The sequence below is a fragment of the Oryctolagus cuniculus genome, chromosome 1 (genome assembly GCF_051225735.1).
Source record: "Oryctolagus cuniculus isolate XC-2025 breed Fujian yellow rabbit chromosome 1, ASM5122573v1, whole genome shotgun sequence".
Taxonomy (NCBI): domain Eukaryota; kingdom Metazoa; phylum Chordata; class Mammalia; order Lagomorpha; family Leporidae; genus Oryctolagus; species Oryctolagus cuniculus.
Genome location: NC_142867.1, coordinates 5,223,646 through 5,242,866, shown reverse-complemented (window position 1 = coordinate 5,242,866; position 19,221 = coordinate 5,223,646). Strand labels below are relative to the sequence as shown.

The 19,221-nt window shown below is 60.6% G+C and overlaps 2 protein-coding genes and 1 long non-coding RNA gene across 3 annotated transcripts; all 3 read right to left on the bottom strand.

Annotated features, from left to right (window-relative positions):
- Positions 1 to 86: 86 nt before the first annotated feature.
- CTSF (cathepsin F) lies at positions 87 to 4,848 on the bottom strand. Its single transcript, XM_089318542.1, has 14 exons — positions 4,515 to 4,848; positions 4,302 to 4,400; positions 3,770 to 3,854; positions 3,625 to 3,686; positions 3,437 to 3,512; positions 2,924 to 3,037; positions 2,678 to 2,823; positions 2,492 to 2,588; positions 2,332 to 2,412; positions 1,404 to 1,523; positions 1,253 to 1,317; positions 1,067 to 1,157; positions 697 to 755; positions 87 to 622 (listed from the first exon to the last, which is right to left on the bottom strand). Exons 1-14 carry the CDS (start codon positions 4,725 to 4,727, stop codon positions 548 to 550), a joined length of 1,383 nt encoding a protein of 460 aa, XP_089174668.1. The 5' UTR covers positions 4,728 to 4,848; the 3' UTR covers positions 87 to 547.
- An 867-nt stretch (positions 4,849 to 5,715) lies between these two features.
- LOC149128252 (uncharacterized) lies at positions 5,716 to 6,386 on the bottom strand. Its single transcript, XR_016224451.1, has 2 exons — positions 6,244 to 6,386; positions 5,716 to 5,771 (listed from the first exon to the last, which is right to left on the bottom strand). It is a non-coding gene; the product is annotated as an uncharacterized LOC149128252 (long non-coding RNA).
- Positions 6,387 to 16,333: 9,947 nt separating this feature from the next.
- On the bottom strand, positions 16,334 to 19,186 carry CCDC87 (coiled-coil domain containing 87). The gene has a single exon (XM_002709250.6). It carries the CDS (start codon positions 19,046 to 19,048, stop codon positions 16,463 to 16,465), a length of 2,586 nt encoding a protein of 861 aa, XP_002709296.3. The 5' UTR covers positions 19,049 to 19,186; the 3' UTR covers positions 16,334 to 16,462.
- Positions 19,187 to 19,221: the final 35 nt, after the last annotated feature.

The following is a 19,221-nucleotide window of genomic DNA, read 5'->3' as shown; positions in this document are numbered from 1 at the left end:
ACAGGATCGGCTCCCTCACCTTGACCGGCCAGGGGTCCCTGCCCTCCCTCCTGCCCTGGGGGACCGGGCACGCACACCACACTGGCCACTGGCACGCCTCTTTATTGCAGTTAGGAGAAGGGGGTTATGAGTTTCCTAGGTGGGGAAGGGGACACTGTCCCCAAATCCAGGGGGACCCGAAAACTTCTAGATCACACAGAAGAAAGCTGGGGGAGGCAGGACAGGGCTGGGCTCGAGGTCAAAGCATTTCCCTCCTGCTCCCTCCCCGAGCCCCGGGTCCTGGCCCTGGCCCCAGCCGCCAGCACGTCCGCCTCCAGCCGGTCCTCCTCACATCCACAAATCAACGAAGGCGCAGTAGGGGGAGCTTCAGGGTGGGAGCAGGCCGAGTGGAGGGGGCGGTGCCCCAGCCCAGTGCCCTCCGCTCACCCTGAGGCTCCCACCCAGCGCCCGTTCCTCACCAGCGGTGCCTGGGGAGGGGCCTGGACGTGCGGGTCAGGCTGGGCAGGGTTGGCTCTGGTCAGCACCAGGTCCCGTGCCGGCAGGCTCCTCAGTCCACCACCGCCGAGCTGGCCATGGTGTTCACACCGCACACCCCGGACCCCCGGTACAAGTAGTAGTAGCCCTGCGGGGGGAGGCGGCTTGGTGGGGGCGCTCGGGCGGGCTGGGGGCGCTGGTGGGCGGGGCCGTGCTGCTCACCTCCTCACCCCAGTCGGCGCCCCAGCTGTTCTTGATGGCCCAGAAGGGAGTGGCAGAGCCTGCAGAGCACGAGAGGTCAGGGCCTCAAGCACTCGGCACTCGTCAAACACCCACGGGGGCACCGGGAAAGAGCAGAGAGCCAGAGGCCCGCCCGCCCCCCACGGACGCCCGGCATGGCTCCGGGCACGGGCAGGGCACCCCATCCGGCCGGTGACTGGTCCCTAGCGGTGCACACGCCTGTGGCCTCAGCTTTCCCGTGGAGAGGGGGAAGGGGTGAGGACGGCGCTCCTAGGCGTCCCCTCCACCCCCCTCTCTGGCCAGCGATGCTAAGGCCTGGGGCAGACGGACAAACATGGTCGGTGGGACTCACGGTTGCCGTAGCCCACCAGCAGCACGGCGTGGTCGATGAGCCAAGGACTGCAGAGGGGCCGGAGCGGGTGGGCGATCCCGCGGCGGTAGAACTGCAGAGGAGCGTAAGGAGTGGGGGCCGACTCCAAGGGGAGGTGGGGGAGGGGCCCGCAGGAGGCGGGGCAGGGCAGCGGGGCCAGGGGCTCACCTGCATGCCAAAGGCATTGATGGCGACAGAGATGGGGCCCCTCTTGGCCAGCCAGGCCGCCAGCTCTGAGAAGGAGGGCGTGTGTCAGTGGGCTCACAGGCCACAGCCCCATCCAGCCGGGACCCCCCCCATCCCCCCGCCCCCTACTCACTTTGCTCATTCTGGCTCAGCTCCACCGAGTCATTGATGTAGACCTTGGCCTTCTGTGCCGAGAAGTTGCAGGCCTGCATGTGGCCCTGGTAGGTGTAGTCCTCCTCTGTCTCCAGACCTCCTACAGGGTGGGGGCGGGGCGGGGTGGGCAGAGAAAGGCAGGCTTCCATCCACCAGTCACTCACCGCCACCTCCCAGCCAGGAGAAGTGACGTCTTGGGTTCCTTACCGACTTCTCTGAGAAATATACCCATTCTAGAGCTGGTGCAACTGAGGCTGCGGGGGCGGGGAGAAGACCAGCAGGAGAGGTGGCAGAGACGGAACTCAAACCCCAGCCTCTGCCTCCTCACTGAGGCTGGCTGCACAGTCCCGGGTCTCCTGACCTGGGCTCTCTTGTGCTGCCCTGACCCGTCTGCTCCTCCCGCCGCCCAGACCCCGACAGGCTCCTGCACTGGTCCCCCTTCTGTCAGTGACCTGGGTCACTGCAGCCCAATGCCATTTCGCAGATGAGAAAACTGAGTCCTCAAAGGGCCTTCGGTCGAGCGAAGGCAGCGTTAAGAACGCAGGGGTTTTGGTGTGGTGCCGCGGGTGAAGCCGCCGCCCGTGACACTGGCATCCCATCGGAGCGCCGGCTGAGTCCCGGCTGCTCCACTTCCCACCCGGCTCCCTGCTAATGTGCCTGGGAAGGCAGCAGAAGGTGGCCTGAGCACAGGGGGCCTGCACCCGTGGGAGACCTGGATGGAGTTCCAGGCTCCTGGCTTCAGCTGTTGCAGCCACTTGAGAAGTGACCCAGTGGACGGATCTCTCTCTCTCCAACCCCCCCAGCCTCCCCTCCCCCCGTAACTCCACGCTCCTGTCTCCCCCTCATGGACAGACTTCGCACAGAGCGGAAGCGGCACCTGCCGCCCAGCCAACCCCACCCACGCATACCCAGATTCTTTATGGCCGAGTAGGCGTTGGAGGGCAAGCCGCCCAGGCAGGCTTTGTCCAGCTTGTCACAGTCCAAGAGCTCTAGGAGACAGAAGGCCGGTCCCGAAGCGCCCTCTTGCAGGGGCCGGGCTGGGGACACGGGGGCACACGGGAGGCTCACCCTGCTCTGACAGGGACAGCAGGGTCCCCCGCTTCAGGAACCACTGGCCCTCCACGTTGCCCGTGACCGAGAAGGCCCAGCAGGAGCCACACATGCCCTGCAAGAGACGGGCAGCGTCAGGGCTGCGTGGCCTCCCCATGGCCCGTGCAGTGTCCACGGCCCGCTCTCACTTCTCAGGGGGCCGACCTGGTCCTTGACGTTGGTGACGGCCCCCTTACTCCTCCAGTCCCACTGAGGGGGCGCGGGGTCCTCCACGGGCTTGGCCAGTTGCATCTTCTTGCCAGGCTCCGACCGCAGGAGGGGGTTCAGGTAGATGGTGCGGAACTCCTCCTCTGTAGGCACAGGGGGCGGGGCGAGCGGAGGAAGAGGATGCCAAGCCGGGCCTGAGCAAGGCCCTGCAGGCTCCCTCGGGGCTCCGGCCAGGACTCCCACCTGTCAGGTCGCTGAACTTGGTGATCCCATACTGAGCCGTGCCTCGGTCCAGGGACTGGATCTTCTGTGCCCGCACCATGTTACTGGCAAAGACGGACAGGCGCCACTGGGCTTCTGAGGGTCAAAGACAGGAGAGGAGGCTCTCGCCCCAGGCAGATCATGGGGGGGGAGGGGCAGCCGGGCTTAGAGACCGGAACTCCGGGCAGACGGGAGCGGGAGGCAGGGTGGACTTCGCAGGGGGTGAAAGCAGTAGCCAAAACGGGGTGCAGAGGACACCACCCCACGGGGAGTTGGGGGCAAAGACCTTGGTGCTGGGGGCCTCCCACAGAGCACACCCGGCCTCTGCAAGGGAGGCAAGGACTAGGTCCTTGGGGTGGCCGCCCAGTCCCGAAAGCCTGGACGCGAGCTTGGGGGCGCGGGGGTTCTTGGAGGGCTGCTTTGCCTTTCCTGTCCGTCCCCCTCGCCAGTGCCCAGCTGACCCGACGACGGGCCAGCCACAGCCGCGGTCCTCACCTTCCTTCGACTCGTACGTCCGGTTATAGGTTCTGACAAACTTCTTGAAGATCGAAGCCATCTTCACGGAGAAGTCCTGGGCGGGCAGACAGACAGAGGGTCTTTAAGAGGAGTTCAGCCCACCCTGGGGGCCCCGCTGCAGGGCGCAGGGAAGAAAGGGAACAAGGCAGCAGGGCCCCACCCCTCACCTGCGGCAGGGAGTCCCTGTTCAGCGCCGGCAGCGTGGATTTCAAAGTCTCATTTCTGTCTTCTGGAAGAGGTTGGAACAGAGAGAAACCAAGGCTGAGTGGGAATGCAGCCTGATGGGGGGAGGGGGAGGGGCTCTCCCGGCACCTGTCCTCCTGGTGTCCACTGGGCCACAGTCCCGCCTCAACAGCATGTGCTTGCCCAGCTCGTCCAGGACCTCGAAGCTGCAGAGCTGAAGGGAGAAGCAGCCGAGATGGGAGCCAGAGGCCCCACCGGTAAGGACGGCTGCCCAGACAGGCACCCCCACCGTGCACCGAGAGGCAAAGCCACGGCCCAGCCCGGCCTCCCTGTCACAACATCGCCAGCCCTCAGGGCCTGGGAGGTGACTCAGGGTGGAGAGGTGGCTGCCACCACAGATCCTGCCGCACCCCACCCCCCTTTTAAAGATGTATTTATTTATTTTTAAGGCAGAATTAGAGACAGAGAGAGAGAGAGAGAGAGAGAACGCGAGCCCAACAGCCAGGGCTGGCCCAGGCCAAAAGCAGGAGCCAGGAGCTTCCTCCCAGTGTCCCTGGTGGATGGCAGGGGCCCAAGCACCTGGGAGCCGGACCCCAGCCTCTCGGCCTGACCCATCACCCCAACCCCTGCGGACTCAACCCGCAGAAGCCCCAGCGCTCACCAGGGTTTTTCTGGACACGGGGAGCTGGCACACCGTAGGTTCGTTGCAGCGCGGCTCCTCCAGGGTGGCCTCCAGGGAGTACAGCGTCCCCTGGCCCGCCTGGATGGAGGGGCGGGGGGAAGGGCGGGCACGGTCACTCGGTCACTCGCTTGTCTGGGCCCACGCCCCCCGCTCCCGGCGCCGCCCCGTCCCCGGCCAGTCTGCTCTCCTCACCCGGCGGACGCGCCCGCGAACGGCCCCCAGCACCGCCCGCGCGCCCGGAGCCCGGCCGCGGTTGTACATCTTCAGGGCGAAGCGGGCGGGCCCCAGCAGCTCCGGGGCCGGCGGCCCCCAGGCCTGAGCGTCGGCGGCGCGGAGCTGGGCGGCGGCGGGGACCGCGCTCGCCAGCAGCCACAGCGGCCACAGCAGCTGCAGCCAGGGCGCCATGGCGCGGACGAAGCCGGCGGCCCCGGGCGCACCGAGCGGCAGACGTGCGGACCAACTGACCCGGCGGCTGCACCCGCGGCCGGGGGGGCTGCGTCGCTGTCTCCGGCTCCGGGGCGCCGGGGTGCCGGCCAATGGGCGCCGGTCCGGGGCGCCTGCGCGCTCGCTTATTTACGCGAGGCACGTGGGGGCGCGCAGGGGCGTGGGCAGCGGAGGGCCGGTGGCCTGGGAGCTGGACCAGCAACTGCCGGCTTGTAGTGCGTCGGGCACTGTGTGCCAGCTCCCTGAGGCATCCGGGGGAGGCAGGTGCTGTCCCATTTCACAGCTGAGAAAACAGAGGCTTGGAGAGGCTGTGGCTTGCCGGACATGGAAGGGATGGAGCGAACTCGGACCCAAGCAGGTGGCTCCAGAGCTTGGCTGGATCCGCCCCTGGAGACCTCTCTTGTCCTCCCCAGGGGGCTGGTGACAGCCTGAGGCCGCGGCGCCAACCCTCTGGCACTGCTCTTTTAATGCTCCCCGGCTGTGTCCTACTGGGGGGAGTGGCAAAGGATAAAAGAAACAGCAGAGAGGGAGAGAAAAAATCTCCAAGTCTAATTTATTAAGGAATGAACAAAAGGACCATCACGGGCACGCTACGGCCAACCACAGGTGCACCGGGGAGGAATGGGGAAGGGAAGCTTTTCCCACGAAACGGGAGCGGAAGCCCATTGGTCCTGGGGGCTGCAGGCGGGCGTCGGCGCAGCTCATTGGTGGAGGGGCTGTCGCTGAGCCGGCATCTGCTCTGAATGCAGTTTTAGGGAATATTGAGGACAGACTTTGCTACAGCGATCCATGCGTCCGTGTGAGGCGTGGGACGCGTGGGGCGGGGGCAGGACTCCCCGGGGAGCCCTTGAGCCGGCTCTCACCTTGGGCGGAATAGGAGCCTTCCCCGCCGCGAGTGTGGGCTGGGTCAGACCAGAGTGACTCCGTCTGGGTGGGAACCGTCCTGGTCGGGGGCAGGCGCAGGTGCATCCGGCCGGCCGGGGCTGGATGCTGGCCGCTCGCGGTCTGAGAAAAGGACATTTCCCTGCAGGATGCTCTCAGCGAGGAGAGAGGAAGCAGGGACCGGGGAGTTCAAGGGAATTGGAGACCCAGACTCCCCGGTGGGGCTGGGGGAACAGAGAATGATCGTCCCGCGCCAGGGCCGGCGTTGCCGCCTGGTGGATATAAGCCGCCACCTGCCACACCAGAGTCCCATATGGGCACCGCTGTGCATCCCGGCTGCTCCCCCTCCGAGTCAGCTCCCTGCTAACGTGCCTGGGAGAGCAGTAGAAGGTGGCCCAAGTGCTTGGGCCCCTGCACCCACGTGGGAGACCAGGAGGAAGGTCCAGGGTCCCAGGTTTGGCCTGGCCCAGCCCTGGCCACTGCGGCTGTCTGGGGTGTGAACCAGTGGATGGAAGACCTCGCTCTCTCTCTCCCTCTCTCTCTCTCTGTAACTCTGCCTTTCAAAAAAAAAAAAATCATCTAGTCCAGATCTGACCTTCCCAGTAGCAGAGGTCTGGAGAGGAGAGCAGTGCAGGAGCCTGGGTGGTGCTCCCGGCCGAGGGTCAAGCCTGGGTGGTGCTCCCGGCTGAGGGTCAGGCCTGTGCAGGGAGGTGTCGCTCCCCCTCTTCGTGGAGGAACGACACAGGACCCTGCGCTGTTCTTTCGTCTGCTCGGCCCTCCCCGGGTTTGCTGCTGGTTCTTCCCGGGTTGGCTACTATCCCTTCCACCTCCGTGGAAGGGCAGTTCCCCCTGGCCGCATTCCCCACTTCCGCAGGGGAGCGGCACACCGCCGGCCGGGTCTCTCGGGGGCTGCACGGGTGTTCCTTCAGCTAGATGTTCCCCATAGATGTTCCTGGTGCATGCCGTCTCTCTCCTCCTTTATAGTCCTCCTCCGCCAATCCTAACTCGGCTGCCCACACGCCGAGTACGCTGCTCTCCTCCAATCAGGAGCAAGTCCTACAGTTTATTAGTTGAACTGGAGGCAGCTGTGCGGAAGCTGTTTACTTCTCTCCCAGCGCCATATTGTGGGAGAGCAGATGCATAGAATAAGTCCTAATTCCAGTAACTCAGTCCAGTCCGGGCTGCTCCCCACAGGGAGGGGTCCCGTAGATGCCGTTCTCACCCTGCTGTGCCCAGCCCTGGTTTGAGCTCTTTGGAGCTGCCTTTGTCTGCCCGACAGGAGCCAGTCCCAGGCCAGCAGGCCCTCTCTCCGTCCTGTGCACTGCACACCCAGCCTCGGTCCCCGCATCTGCTCAGACGCCCGGCGCTCGCACACCTTGGGACCCTCCCCCTGGCCGTCCCCTCAGCCTGCCTAACTCCCAGGGGCCTTTCCCAGGTGATATCCTGACACATGGCTGCTGGATCCGTTTACGGGCTGCAAAATGATATGACTGGGATGATTAAATCCAGCTAACCCACCTAGCACCTCGAATACTTGACTTCCGAGTGCTAAGAGCCGGTGAGGTCTGTCCTCTCAGCGCCATTGGCGTGCACGGCGCTGAGTTTCCTAGCTGTCCTCACGTCCTGCGGCACGTCTCAAAGGGAAAATCAAATGTGTTTCTCCTGTCTGAATCTTTGCTCCCTTTGAACCTCCCGTTCCGCCTCCTCTCCCCTACATCCTCTCCCCTCCCAGTAGCCGCCATTCGGCCGTCTGCTTCTATTCAATTGTTTTAGGTCCCTCAGCTAAGGGAGGCACGGCCAGCACCTGACCTCCCTCCCTTTCACATCATCTCCAGCCCTCAGGGCCCAGGGGGGTGACTCGGGGTGGGTTGACTGCTGCCACCCTGATCCTGCCCCGCACCTCTTTAAAGATTTATTTATTTATTTGAAACTCAAAGTTACAGAGAGAGAGGGGGAGAGAGAGAGAGGTCTTCCATCCGCCGGTTCACTCCCCAGATGGCTGCAACAGCTGGGGCTGGACCAGGCCGAAGAGAGCAGCCAGGAGCTTCTTCCGGGTCTCGCACATGGGTGCAGGGGCCCAGGCTCCTTAGGGATTAAATCCAACCTTCTGAATCGGTCGGCTTGGCATCACTAGAACTCAGTGCCTGAGGCAGCCGACAAGGAAAAAGGTTTCTTTGCTCATATCCCGGAGGTTCGCAGTCAGGTCGGGCAGGGCCCCTCGGCTTGGCCTCTGGTGAGGGCATTCTTGCCTGCCGTTTCTAGGAGGCAGGGGGCATCACATGGCCAGAGACAGGGAGGGCGTGTGTCTGTCTGTGTCTGTCTGGTCAGGATTTAATCACGGGGCTCCGCCCTAACGACGCCGTCCAATCCACTCCCATCCCAGGGGCTCCTCCTCCAAACCCCACAACTGGATGGAGTTTCTACCTTCGTGGTATCTTTCACGTAAGATGTTAGGGATGGAACCCCTGAGTCTGGGGGTGGGGGGGGACAAGCACTTTTGCCACGAGGGTTCAGGTCTGTCCTGGTTACAGAGAGGCGGTGCTGCCCGTGCGTGGAAACTGGTGGCCTGATGCCCAAGTCGGCCAGGCGGCACCGGCCTTCCTGGCATCAGGGCAAACAGCAGGGTTTGTGCTTCGGGAATGTTCACCTGATGTATGGAGGTCTCTGCTCACAAGTGTGTGGTCCGATCCGTTCCAGGAGCCTCTGCACACACCTCCTGCCCTTCGAGAACGGCAGGCAGCTCTCCAAAATCCTACTCAGGGGCCGGCGCTGTGGTGTAGCGGGTAAAGCCACCACTTGTAGTGCTGGCATCCTACATGGGCGCCAGTTTGAGTCCCAGCTGCTCCACTTCCGATCCAGCTCTCTGTTATGGCCTGGGAATGCAGTAGAAGATGGCCCAAGTCCGTGGGCCCCTGCACCCACGTGGGAGACCCAGAGGAAGAAGCTCCTGGCTCCTGGCTTCGGATCGGCTCAGCTCCGGTCGTTGTGGTCCTTTAAAGGATTGAAACCAGTGGATGGGAAACCTTTCTCTGTGTCTCTCCCTCTCTCTGTAACTCTGTCTTTCAAATAAATAAAATAAATCTTAAAAAAAAAAAAAAAAAAAAGGCCGGTGCCACGGCTCACTAGGCTAATCCTCTGCCTGCGGCACCGGCACCCCAGGTTCTAGCGCCGGATTCTGTCCTGGTTGCTCCTCTTCCAGTCTAGCTCTCTGCTGTGGCCCAGGAGTGCAGTGGAGGATGGCCCAAGTGGTTGGGCCCTGCACCCCACGGGAGACCAGGAGGAGGTACCTGGCTCCTGACTTCAGATCGGTTCTGCACGGCGGCTGTAGCAGCCATTTGGGCGGTGAACCAATGGAAGGAAGACCTTTCTCTCTGTCTCTCTCTCACTGTCTAACTCTGCCTGTCAAAAAAAAAAAAAAAAAAAAAAAGGAAGGTGTGGAAGCCCAGGTCTCTGTGGAAGTGCCCAGAAAGAACAAGCAAAGGTTAGGTGGTCGACAGTTAACCACGCGGCAGCTGCTACGGGAGATCTGCCGTCCCTGGGAATTTGGACTGGGATGTGTGCCGGTGCCTTCTTTGGTTACCACATTGATGAGGGCTCTCTGGTCTATTTAGTGGATGGGGCCTGGGGCGCGGCCAGTCCTTCAGTTCTTGCGACAGCCCCATTGAACAGAGAGCTGTTTCCTGTCTACGTGACTTTCTAATGCCCTACTGGTCCTTTGCGGAAGTGGAAACCCTGGTCACAACAATCTAAGCCAATAACTTGAACTCTGTTGTTTGTGTAAACACATAATATTACGTGCACTGTTCCAGAAATGCTACTACTGGAAAACTCAAGGGAAGAATTTTCCTTGTAAAAGCTTGGCTCTAGGAAGGGTTATTTACCGTTTCAGATGAGGTCCCTGAAGGCAGTATGCCTGCATCAGGCTGAATTCAGAAGGTTCTGGGGGTGGGCAGGGATTTAGACGCTGCTCGGGGGGCTGGTGTAGTTGGCACAGTGGGTTAAGCTGCTGCCTGCGATGCTGGCGTCCCATGTGAGCACTAATTTGGGTCCCAGCTGCTCCACTTCCAATCCAGTTGCCTGCTAATGTTGCCTGGGAAAGCAGCTGAAGATGACTCAGGTGCTTGGGCCCCTGCCACCCACATGGGAGACCCGGATGGAATTCTGGGCTCCTGCCTTGGACCTGGCCCTGGCCCAGCTCTGGTCGTTGTGGCCATTTGGGGGAGTGAACCAGCAGGTGGAAGCTATCCTCTCTGTCTTTCTCTCTCTCCCTCTCTCTGTGACTTTCAAATAAATAAATAAATAAAGCCCCCCCCCCCCCAGGGACACTGTTTGGAATGCCCACATCCCAAATAGGAGTGCCTGGGTTCTAATCCCAGGTCTGCTCCTAGTCCCATCTTCCTGCTAACACAGACCCTGGGAGGCAGTGGTGATGGCTCAAGTGACTGGGTTCCTGCTGCCTACGTGGGACACCTGCATTGAGTTCTTGGCACCTACCAAAAAAAAAAGAGAGAGAGAGAGAGCAAGATTGAAGGACTGGTGCTGTGGCATAGTAGGTTAAGCCTCCACCTGTGGTGCTGCCATCCCAAATGGGCACCAGTTCAAGTCCTGGCTTCACCACTGCCGATCCAGCTCTCTGCTGTGGCCTAGGAAAGCATCGGAAGATGGCCCAAGTCCTTGGGCTCCTGCCACCCAGGTGGGAGACCTGGAAGAAGCTCCTGGCTTCAGATTGACACAGCTCCAGCCGTTGCAGCCATCTGGGGAGTGGACCAGCAGATGGAAGACCTCTCTCTCTGCCTCTGCCTCTCTCTGTAACTGTCTTTCAAATAAATTTTAAAAAATTAAAATAAAGTTCATGGAAATGCACACTATTAGTGGGTATTGTAGCACAGCAGGTTAAGCCACAATTTGAGACACTCAGATTCTATATGAGGGCCTAGTTCAAGTCCCAGCCACTCAGGTTCCCATCAGCTTCCTGCTAACGTGACCCTGGGAGGCAGCAGTGATGGCCCAGTTCTTTGAGTCCCTGACACCCGCATGGGAGACCCCGTGGAGCTCCTGGCTCCTGGCTTTGGCCTGGCCCAGCCCTGGCTGCTACAGACATTTGGAGAGTGAACCAGCGGATGGAAGATCTCTTTCTCTCTCTCTTCCTTTATGTCATTCTGCCTTTCTTGTCCTTTTTTGTTTGTTTAAGATTATTATTTATATATTTGAAGGGCAGAGTTACAGAGAGAGAGAGAAAGAGAGAGAGAGAGAGAGGTCTTCCATCTTCTGGTTCACTCCCTAAATAGCTGCAACAGTCAGGGCTGCGCCGATCCAAAGCCAGGAGCCAGGAGCTTCTTCCAGGTCTCCCACATGGGTGCAGGGGCCCACGGACTTGGGCCATCTTCTACTGCTTTCCCAGGCCACAGCAGAGAGCTGGATTGGAAGTGGAGCAGTCGGGACTTGAACTGGTGCCCACATGGGATACCAGCACTGCAGGTGGCAGCTTTACCTGCTACGCCACAGCATCGACTCCCACTCTGCCTTTCAAAAAAATAAAAGAAACTTTTGAAAAATGTACATTGTGTAAAAACTATACATGGATTTCAATTTTGTTGCCAAAATAAACATCTTTTAGTTCCATTTTCCTTGAACTTTTTTTTAGAATCTTCATACAATAACGCCATTTTATTCTCCTGAAATAATTTTCTCAGGCTCCAGGGCCTCGCCATATCTTTCTTTTGAGGCTCCTCCTCTCCTTCCTGCCTCTCAATTTTTCAGAATTCGCAGCGTTTGAGTTGGTCTGGGAGCTCACTGCTGTTATGACTTCTCTTTGGCACACGGTGGCGCTGGTGAGGCCCGGGCCTGCACATTCCCGAGCGTCTGCGGGGCCTGGGACACCCTAAACAGCTCATTATGGCGGGGTCAAGGAGGCAGGGCCAGAGGAGGATTTGGTATCACTGCCTGAAAAGCAGCCTTAATCTAATCTGCGTGCAGCTAAAAATGATCTGGCCTCTGCGCTTCCGGCCGCCTGCTTGACGTCAATTCCTGGCTCTCTGACCCACCCAGAACTGCATGCTGTTACCACCTTGGTCCGCCTCAGGGCTCTCCCACCCCTGCACGTGGCGTCACGATTCCCCCAGTTGCTCAGAGGCCTGGACACGCCCGGATTCCTTCCAGAGCTCCGGATTCCATCTCCCCACCTGCCCCGGACTCGCCCACTTCTCTCCCGACACCTGCCTGCCCAGATCCTCTCTGGCCTCCCGGGATCTTCCCACACAGCAGCCACAGGCACCTTCTTCAGCGTCACCAGCCCGGGGCTGTGCGTGCCGCTCAGAGCAGATTCTCAGGAATGGACTTGGTGGGAGTTGGGGCTGCCCATACCAAGCCCGCCCCCTCGCCCAGTGCTGCGTCTCGTGAGGACCCTGAAGGCCCATCAGAACCCCCTGCAGGGCTGGGGAGGAGGTGTCCCTGGAGACGGCTCAGCAGCCCAGCTTTGCCCCTGCCCAGTCCTGCTTCGTTCCCAGGTGTGGATCCCGAGAGTCCTTCCCAACCCACCTCGGGCTGTCACCTCCCTCTCAGTCTGTGACAGCTCGGCCGACCCGTGGCTGAGCTCCCTGCACTTCTGACACCCGCCCTCCATGCTGGGGGCCCTGGCCTCCTGTCTGAACTCATCTCGTGCTTCTCTGCTCCCCCACCCCCCGCGTGAGTCTCTTTCCGTCCATAAACTCCGCATTTTCCTGTCGCAGGGCCTCTGCACTCACGGCGGCTTGAAGCAACAAAGTGTTCTGAGATGCCATGGTGCTCCTTTGGAGGAGGGGGACCTGTGACACTGGGGCTGAGACTAGGCTGCTAACAAGGATCACGAGAGTACCCCACGCCTGACGCTGCTGTACCCACAGAGGGCTCACCAAAAGTGGGACGGACGGTGGACAGATGGGTGGGTGGGTGCAAGGATGGATGGATGGAGGGGTGGGTGGATGGATGGATGGAGGGGTGGGTGGATGGATGGATGGAGGGGTGGGTGGATGGGGGTGTTTGGATGGATGGATGGATGGAGGGGTGGATGGGTGGATGGATGGATGGAGGGGTGGATGGGTGGGGGTGACTGGATGGATGGTTGGGTACACGGATGAATGAAGGGGTGTATGGGTGGATGGGTGGATGGATGGGAAGGAGATGAAATCTTTCACCTGAGATCATACAGACAATGAAGGGGACTTTGGGGTTTCTGGGCCCCTGGCCGGGCTACACTGTGATGATGGTATTACAGGCACTTTTTATTCCCTATTTTTTTTTTTTAAAACTGTAATGTTGGGACCAGTGCTGTGGCACAGCCCAAGTTCTTGGGAGCCTGCACCCACCTGGGAGACCTGGAAAAAGCTCCTGGGTACTGGCTTTGGATCGGCTCAGCTCCCCCCACTGTGATCACCTGGGGAGTGAAGCAGAGGATGGAAGACCGACCTCCCTCCCTCCCTCCCTCTCTCTCTCTCTGCCTCTATAACTCTGCCTTTCAAGTAAATAAATAAATAAATATTTTTTAAAAACTGTACCATTGGTAAAATTTGAACTAACTCATTCTGATACATATTTTGGGACCCAGAGGGTTACTTTCAGGCTCACAGTGGCCCAGGAAATAATCAGTCTGTGGTATCAGAGAGCTACAGGACTTCCAATCTTTAGCAGAATTCCCGTCAGAATCTAAGGAAGAGAAAGGAGACCACGTGGGTGTCTGGGAGGCATGAGGGAGGCCTGTGAGCACTGAACCCCACTTGCCTCATCAAGGGTCCCCAGGCCCAAGCCAGACACCTGGGGTGGACTTTTTTTTTTTTTAAGATTTACTTATTTATTTGAAAGGCAGAGAGGGAGAGAGAGAGAGAGAGAGAGAGAGAGAGAGAGAGGTCTTCTATCTGCTGGTTCACTCCCCAGATGGCCACAACAGCCGGAGCTGTGCCGATCTGAAGCCATGGGGCCAGGAGACTCTTCTGGGTCTCCCACGTGGGTACAGGGGCTGAAGGGGGTGGGCCATCTTCTACTGCTTTCCCAGGCCATAGCAGAGAGCTGGATCGGAAGTGGAGCAGCCAGGACTCAAACCGGCGCCCATATGGGATGCCAGCACTGCAGGCAGGGCTTTACCCACTACACCACAGCGCTCATGACTGTGCTTACCTCCCCACCCAATGGCAAAGTTTTCCCCCTAACTCTGCCCACGTTCGTCTCTCACCTGGTCTTGCCTCCAGCCGCAGCCTCCTGTCCCCAGGTGCACCCAGTGTTGTTTCTCTGACCAAAGCTGTTCAGACCTGACTGTTTCTCTGGCCGGATGCCCCTCAGACCCACCAGGACACGCCCACCCGGGGCTCTCTTGCTCACGTGTTCTTCACCCTCCAAGGGCTCCCCCGGAAACAACCCCCGTTCCAGATGGCCACTCTCCTGCGCTTCTCCTGTCCACTTCCTTCCCTCTCTCGTCTGTTCCCATTTCATTTGACAACTGTCCACCACCAGCACGTGAGGTCTAAGAGGGGAGCGACAGTTGTACCTTTCAGTGTACTGGGCCCAGCGCCTCTAAGGTACCGCACTAAGTCAGCACCTGGACAGCACCTGGCATGAAACCTCCTACTGACAGATACATGTTCTGGGGCCGGTGTCGTGGCACAGCAGGTTAAGCTGCTGCCTGCGACCCTGACGTCCCACGTGAGTGCCGGTCAAGTCCCGGCTGCTCCACTTGCTATCCAGCTCCCTGTTAACGTGCCTGGGAAAGCAGTGGAAGATGGTCCAATTACTTAAGCCTCTGTCACCCATGAGGGAGACCCAGATGGAGTTCCAGGCTCCTGGCTTTGACCTGGCCCTGCCCTGACCAGTGTGGACTTTTGTGGAGTGGACCAGTGGATGGAAGATCTCTTCTTCTTTCTGTAACTTTACCTTTCCACGATAATTTTTTCTTTAAGATTTATTTACTTGAGGCCGGCGCCGTGGCTTGCTAGGCTACTCCTCTGCCTTGCCGCGCCGGCACACTGGGTTCTAGTCCCGGTCGGGGCGCCGGATTCTGTCCCGGTTGCCCCTCTTCCAGGCCAGCTCTCTGCTGTGGCCAGGGAGTGCAGTGGAGGATGGCCCAGGTGCTTGGGCCCTGCACCCCATGGGAGACCAGGAGAAGCACCTGGCTCCTGCTATCGGATCAGTGCAGTGCGCCGGCCACAGCGGCCATTGGAGGGTGACCAAAAGGAAGACCTTTCTCTCTGTCTCTCTCTCTCACTGTCCACTCTGCCTGTCAAAAAAAAAAAAAAAATTGTCGTGAGGATGAACTGAAATAACACCTGGAAGCTCTGTAGCACGAGACTGGCCAATGGCAGGGTCACAGCAGAGTTTGCTGGGATGGGACAGGGCCTCTGGCTGCAGGGAGACTGGCACAGGACAGGGGCCCTCCTGCAGCTGGACACCCAGGGCAAAGGTAAGAGAGGGCCTCAAGACTGGGCTTACGTCATGGCTCCCCCACTTCAGGGGCAGGCTGAGAATCAGTCGAATGATACTGAAAAGCATTTTGTCATCAGTAAAGCAAGAGACACGTGGCTGGTGTGGTGGTGCGACCGGTTAAGCTGCTGCCGGAAACACCAGCGTCCCGTATCAGAGTCCTGGTTCGAGTCCCGGCTGCTCCGATTCCGATCCAGTCCCCTGCTGATGCACCTGGGAAGGCAGGGGAGGACGGCCCCTGCCACTTATGTGGGAGACCAAGATGGAGTCCCTGGCCCTGACTTCAACCCGGCCCAGACCTGGCTGTTGTGGCCATTTGGGGAGTGAACCAGTGAAAGAAGACCTCTCCCTCTCCCTGTGTTGCTCTTTCAAAGTGAATAAATACATTTTTCAAAATAAGAGAATGAGGCAGTTATATGGAGAAGCCCGAGGTGTGTTAGGCAATAAAGGCCTGCGTCGCACACATTAAAATGCCCGTATCTGCATAGGCTCACTCTGAAATACTTTGCGCAACGCTCTAGCAGGCTTTCCATAGTCTAACTTGCCCCTTGATGTCTGTCACAACGCCTCATCTCTCCCCTCAGGCCGGGCCGCTCCACACCAAGAATGTAAAAGGGTGGGGACCTTTGATTAGGTCGCTGATAAGACCAAACACCCAACACCTAGTAGGTGCTGAACAAGCATGTGTTGAATATGATGAACTGGTAACAGTGGTCGTCCCCCAAGAAGAGGAACTGAGATTTGGAGGGTGGGTATGGCAAGGAGACCTACGCTTTAGTGCAAACCCTGCTGCACTTTATGTTATGTGTGTGTGTGTTAACTGGTAAAAATTCAATTATGGATTTAGGCCCTACCAACAGTGCGCGAGGACTGGAAGAAGTGACAACCGTGGAGGATCCGGGGGCAGGGATATCGGGTAACTGGCCGCATTGAAACCTACTGGCTCCGGAGCCCTGGAGCCACCTGGAGTCACCACTCTGCTGCGGAGCCTCCGACTGGGGCCTGGGCCTGCCAGCTTTGCCCAGTGAGACAGGACTGCCCACCCGAGCCTCTGTCGGACCTTCCCACTACAGCGAACTCCAAGGGACGGGCTCGGTTCTTTTAACGGGAGATTTCTATTTCGGTTGTATTCTGCAAGGCTTGACATAAAGGGGAATCCTGGGCTTGGGGATTCTTGTACAAGAACTTCACTGTCGAAACAGCCTTCATCTCCCTGGCTTTGTAAGCTGAAGGCACGGTATTCCCGAACCCTGTACTCCCAGAGAGCGAAACCCATCATTTCCTCTTCCAAACCTGTCGAGAGGTTTGGCCGAGTTGCCGGGTGTTCGTGGGGGGCGGGTGAAGGAGGGACCTGCGGGCACCGGGCCTGGCTAAAGGGTGATGGGCGTATTCCTGGGCGTCACCAAAGGCTGGCCCCGGTGCCTCCTGAGCAGGGCCGACTGGTGGGAGGCCCTGTGGGCCTGGACCACGTGGCCAACCCGGCGCTGCTGCTGCAGCCAGTAGAGCATCTCCACTTTGTCTTGTTTCATCTTGTCCAGGTAGCGCCGCCCCTTGAAGGTCACCGGCTCCCCAAAGACGGACTCGATCTCTTCCAGGAGGACGCCCAGCGCCGCCTCCAGCAGCCTGAGCTTCCGGCGGAGGTGGCTGCGGAACTGACCCTCCTCCAGGAGGCGGCTCAGGCCCCAGTGGCTCTTTTGGAAGAAGCGGTTAGGGTCGGAGGCCTGTCGCTCAAACCACTCCAGCCGCCCGAGCAGCGTCTCCCGGAGCCGGATGGGCTTCAGGGCCCGCTCCCAGGCACTCACCAACAAGGGCAGCTGCCTGAGACGGGCGTTGGAGCTGTACTTGACGGCCATGCTCAGCCGGTCCTGGTCCGGCACCTCGAGCACAAGCCACAGCTGCTCCAGTCGCTTCTGCAGGCTAAGGATCTTGTGGGGTTCTCCCAGGAGGTGGGTCTTCCCGGCTCCTAGCCTGTGCTTCAGCACCGTGCCCCAGTTCCACTGTCCTGGCACAAAGTCTGGCTCCTCGTCTGCCACCAAGGGGGGAGGGCGCTGAATCTCCAGCGGCTGCTGCACGGGCGCGGCCGCCTCCGCGAGGGCCTCCTCTTCGTACATGTGGAAGACGACGTGGAGGAAATCCGTCTCGCGGCTGGAGAGGTAGCTGAAGTAGTCGTCCACGGTCAGGGCGTTCTTCCACCAGTTCACCCACGAGTCCTTCTTCGGCCGCTTCCCCCAGGTTTTGCTCACCAGGGGCCATGTGAAGGCGGGCACGTTCTCGGGGCTGGGCTTCGGTTTGTCTGCTCTCTGGGAGTAAAGTTCGGCCAGCTCAGGGTTGATGACGCGGAACTTCTTGTCCTGCTGTAGCAAGCAGGAGGAGAGGAAGGCTGACCAGTCTCTGTCTGCCGCAGGCTCGATCAGGGGCCCTTGGTCCAGACGGAAGTGGTCGGTGGAGACGCGGCTCATCAGCTCCGCGTAGATCTGCCCGGTGCTGTTGCCGACAAAGGGGTCAGCATCCATTTCTTCCACGACTTTGGGATCCAGCTCGCCAGCCAGGTGGTTATACAGGACTCCAGCCTCCTCGACGTGGAAAGAACCCAAGACGTTCCGATCAGAGAGCCGCACGGCAGCCACCTGCACCACCACCTGACTTCCCAGCTTCACGGCCACGGTCACTGGCTGCGGGTGCAGTGGGGGGCCCCTGGGGGCCTGGAGGTCCCACTGTCTGGAGGCTTCTTCCTCCTGGAGGCTTCCCAGCACCCGCCGCAGCTCCTCCTGGCGCTGCGCAGCGGCTGGGCGGCGGGTGGCCACCCGCAGGAGCAGGGGCAGCCCTAGGTCCGCCTTTCGGTAGCGCGTCCACTCCAAGGTCATGTTCTTCATCATCTGCTTCAGATCGTGAGCCACGACGTCTCCCGTCAGCTCGGGCTGGCGCTCTACAGCCAACACCAGCGGAGTCAAAGGGCGGGCGGGCAGCGGGGGCAGCCCCAGCTCCTCTGCCAGCCTCCAGCCCTTGCGCAGACAGGGCATGGACTGGCCCCTCGGGAGCCGCAGGCTGCGAGGAGAGGCGCGGACGGGGGACGCCCTGTCGCTGGGCGTCGCGGACCGCCTGGGCGCCGGCTCAGGCTGGGAGAGGCTCGATTCCAGCTCTCTCTTCTTCCTCAGGGAGGGCAGCCAGCGCAGGGGCTTCCGCCTCTTCAGCTCCGGGATGGACTTCAGCTCCTTCACTGGGTCCACGTCCGGCTCACTCAGCAGCTCGGGCGGGCGGCTGAGCTGGATGAGGTAGCCCAGCGACAGGTTAGAGCAGGGCACCTGGCCGAAGCCCGTGCTGTGGGGCCCGGGGATGGGGCAGATCTTGAAAGCCCCGACCGGGCAGACGGGGCGCGGCTTCTCTGCCTGCTCCACCTGCAGCAGGGCCTGGAAGTCGGCGAGCAGGCCACGGTAGACCTTGGGGCTGGTGAGGAAAAGCGTGCAGTCCCTGGCAAGGCTGGCGGCCAGCCGGGTGAGGTTGGCCGACTCGGTGAAGATCCCCGAGGGGGTCGACATGGCCACCAGCAGGTGCAGGTAACGCAGGAAGAGCTGCTCGCTGCTGATCAGCACGTAGGACTCGAGCCGCCTCCGCAGCTTCTGGTTGTCGGTGTAGCTGAGACTGGGTTCGGCGGGAGGCTCCCGCCAGCTGCACTTGAGCTCGTTCAGGATGACCTGGATGAAACGGAGTCGGCTCTCGGGGGGCACCCGCGCCGCCTGCCCGCTGCCGGCCAGCAGCTTGGCCACCTGGCTGCACAGCGAGGCTACCGTCAGCTTCGCGTACGGCACGGCCTGCAGAAGCGAGCCCTCCTGCGGGCGGGGCTTTTGTGGTTTCTGGGGTTCTGGGGGCGTCGCCTTGCGTGGCGGGAAGAGCGACAGCGGACTCAACAACTGGTGGTAAAACCGCTGGAGCTCACGCTCCGGCGAATGGGACTCCATCTTGGCGCCGGCGGTGCCCGCCCGCCGGGCAGACGCGACCACACGGTTACTAAGGCAACCGGGGGCCCGGCGGCCCTAGTGAGCCTGCGCGGCCCGCGGCTGCGTACCCGCCGGACGTGGGGGGAGGGCCTTGCGTGCCTACGCACCGGGAGGCGGGGCTGAGGGCGTGGTTC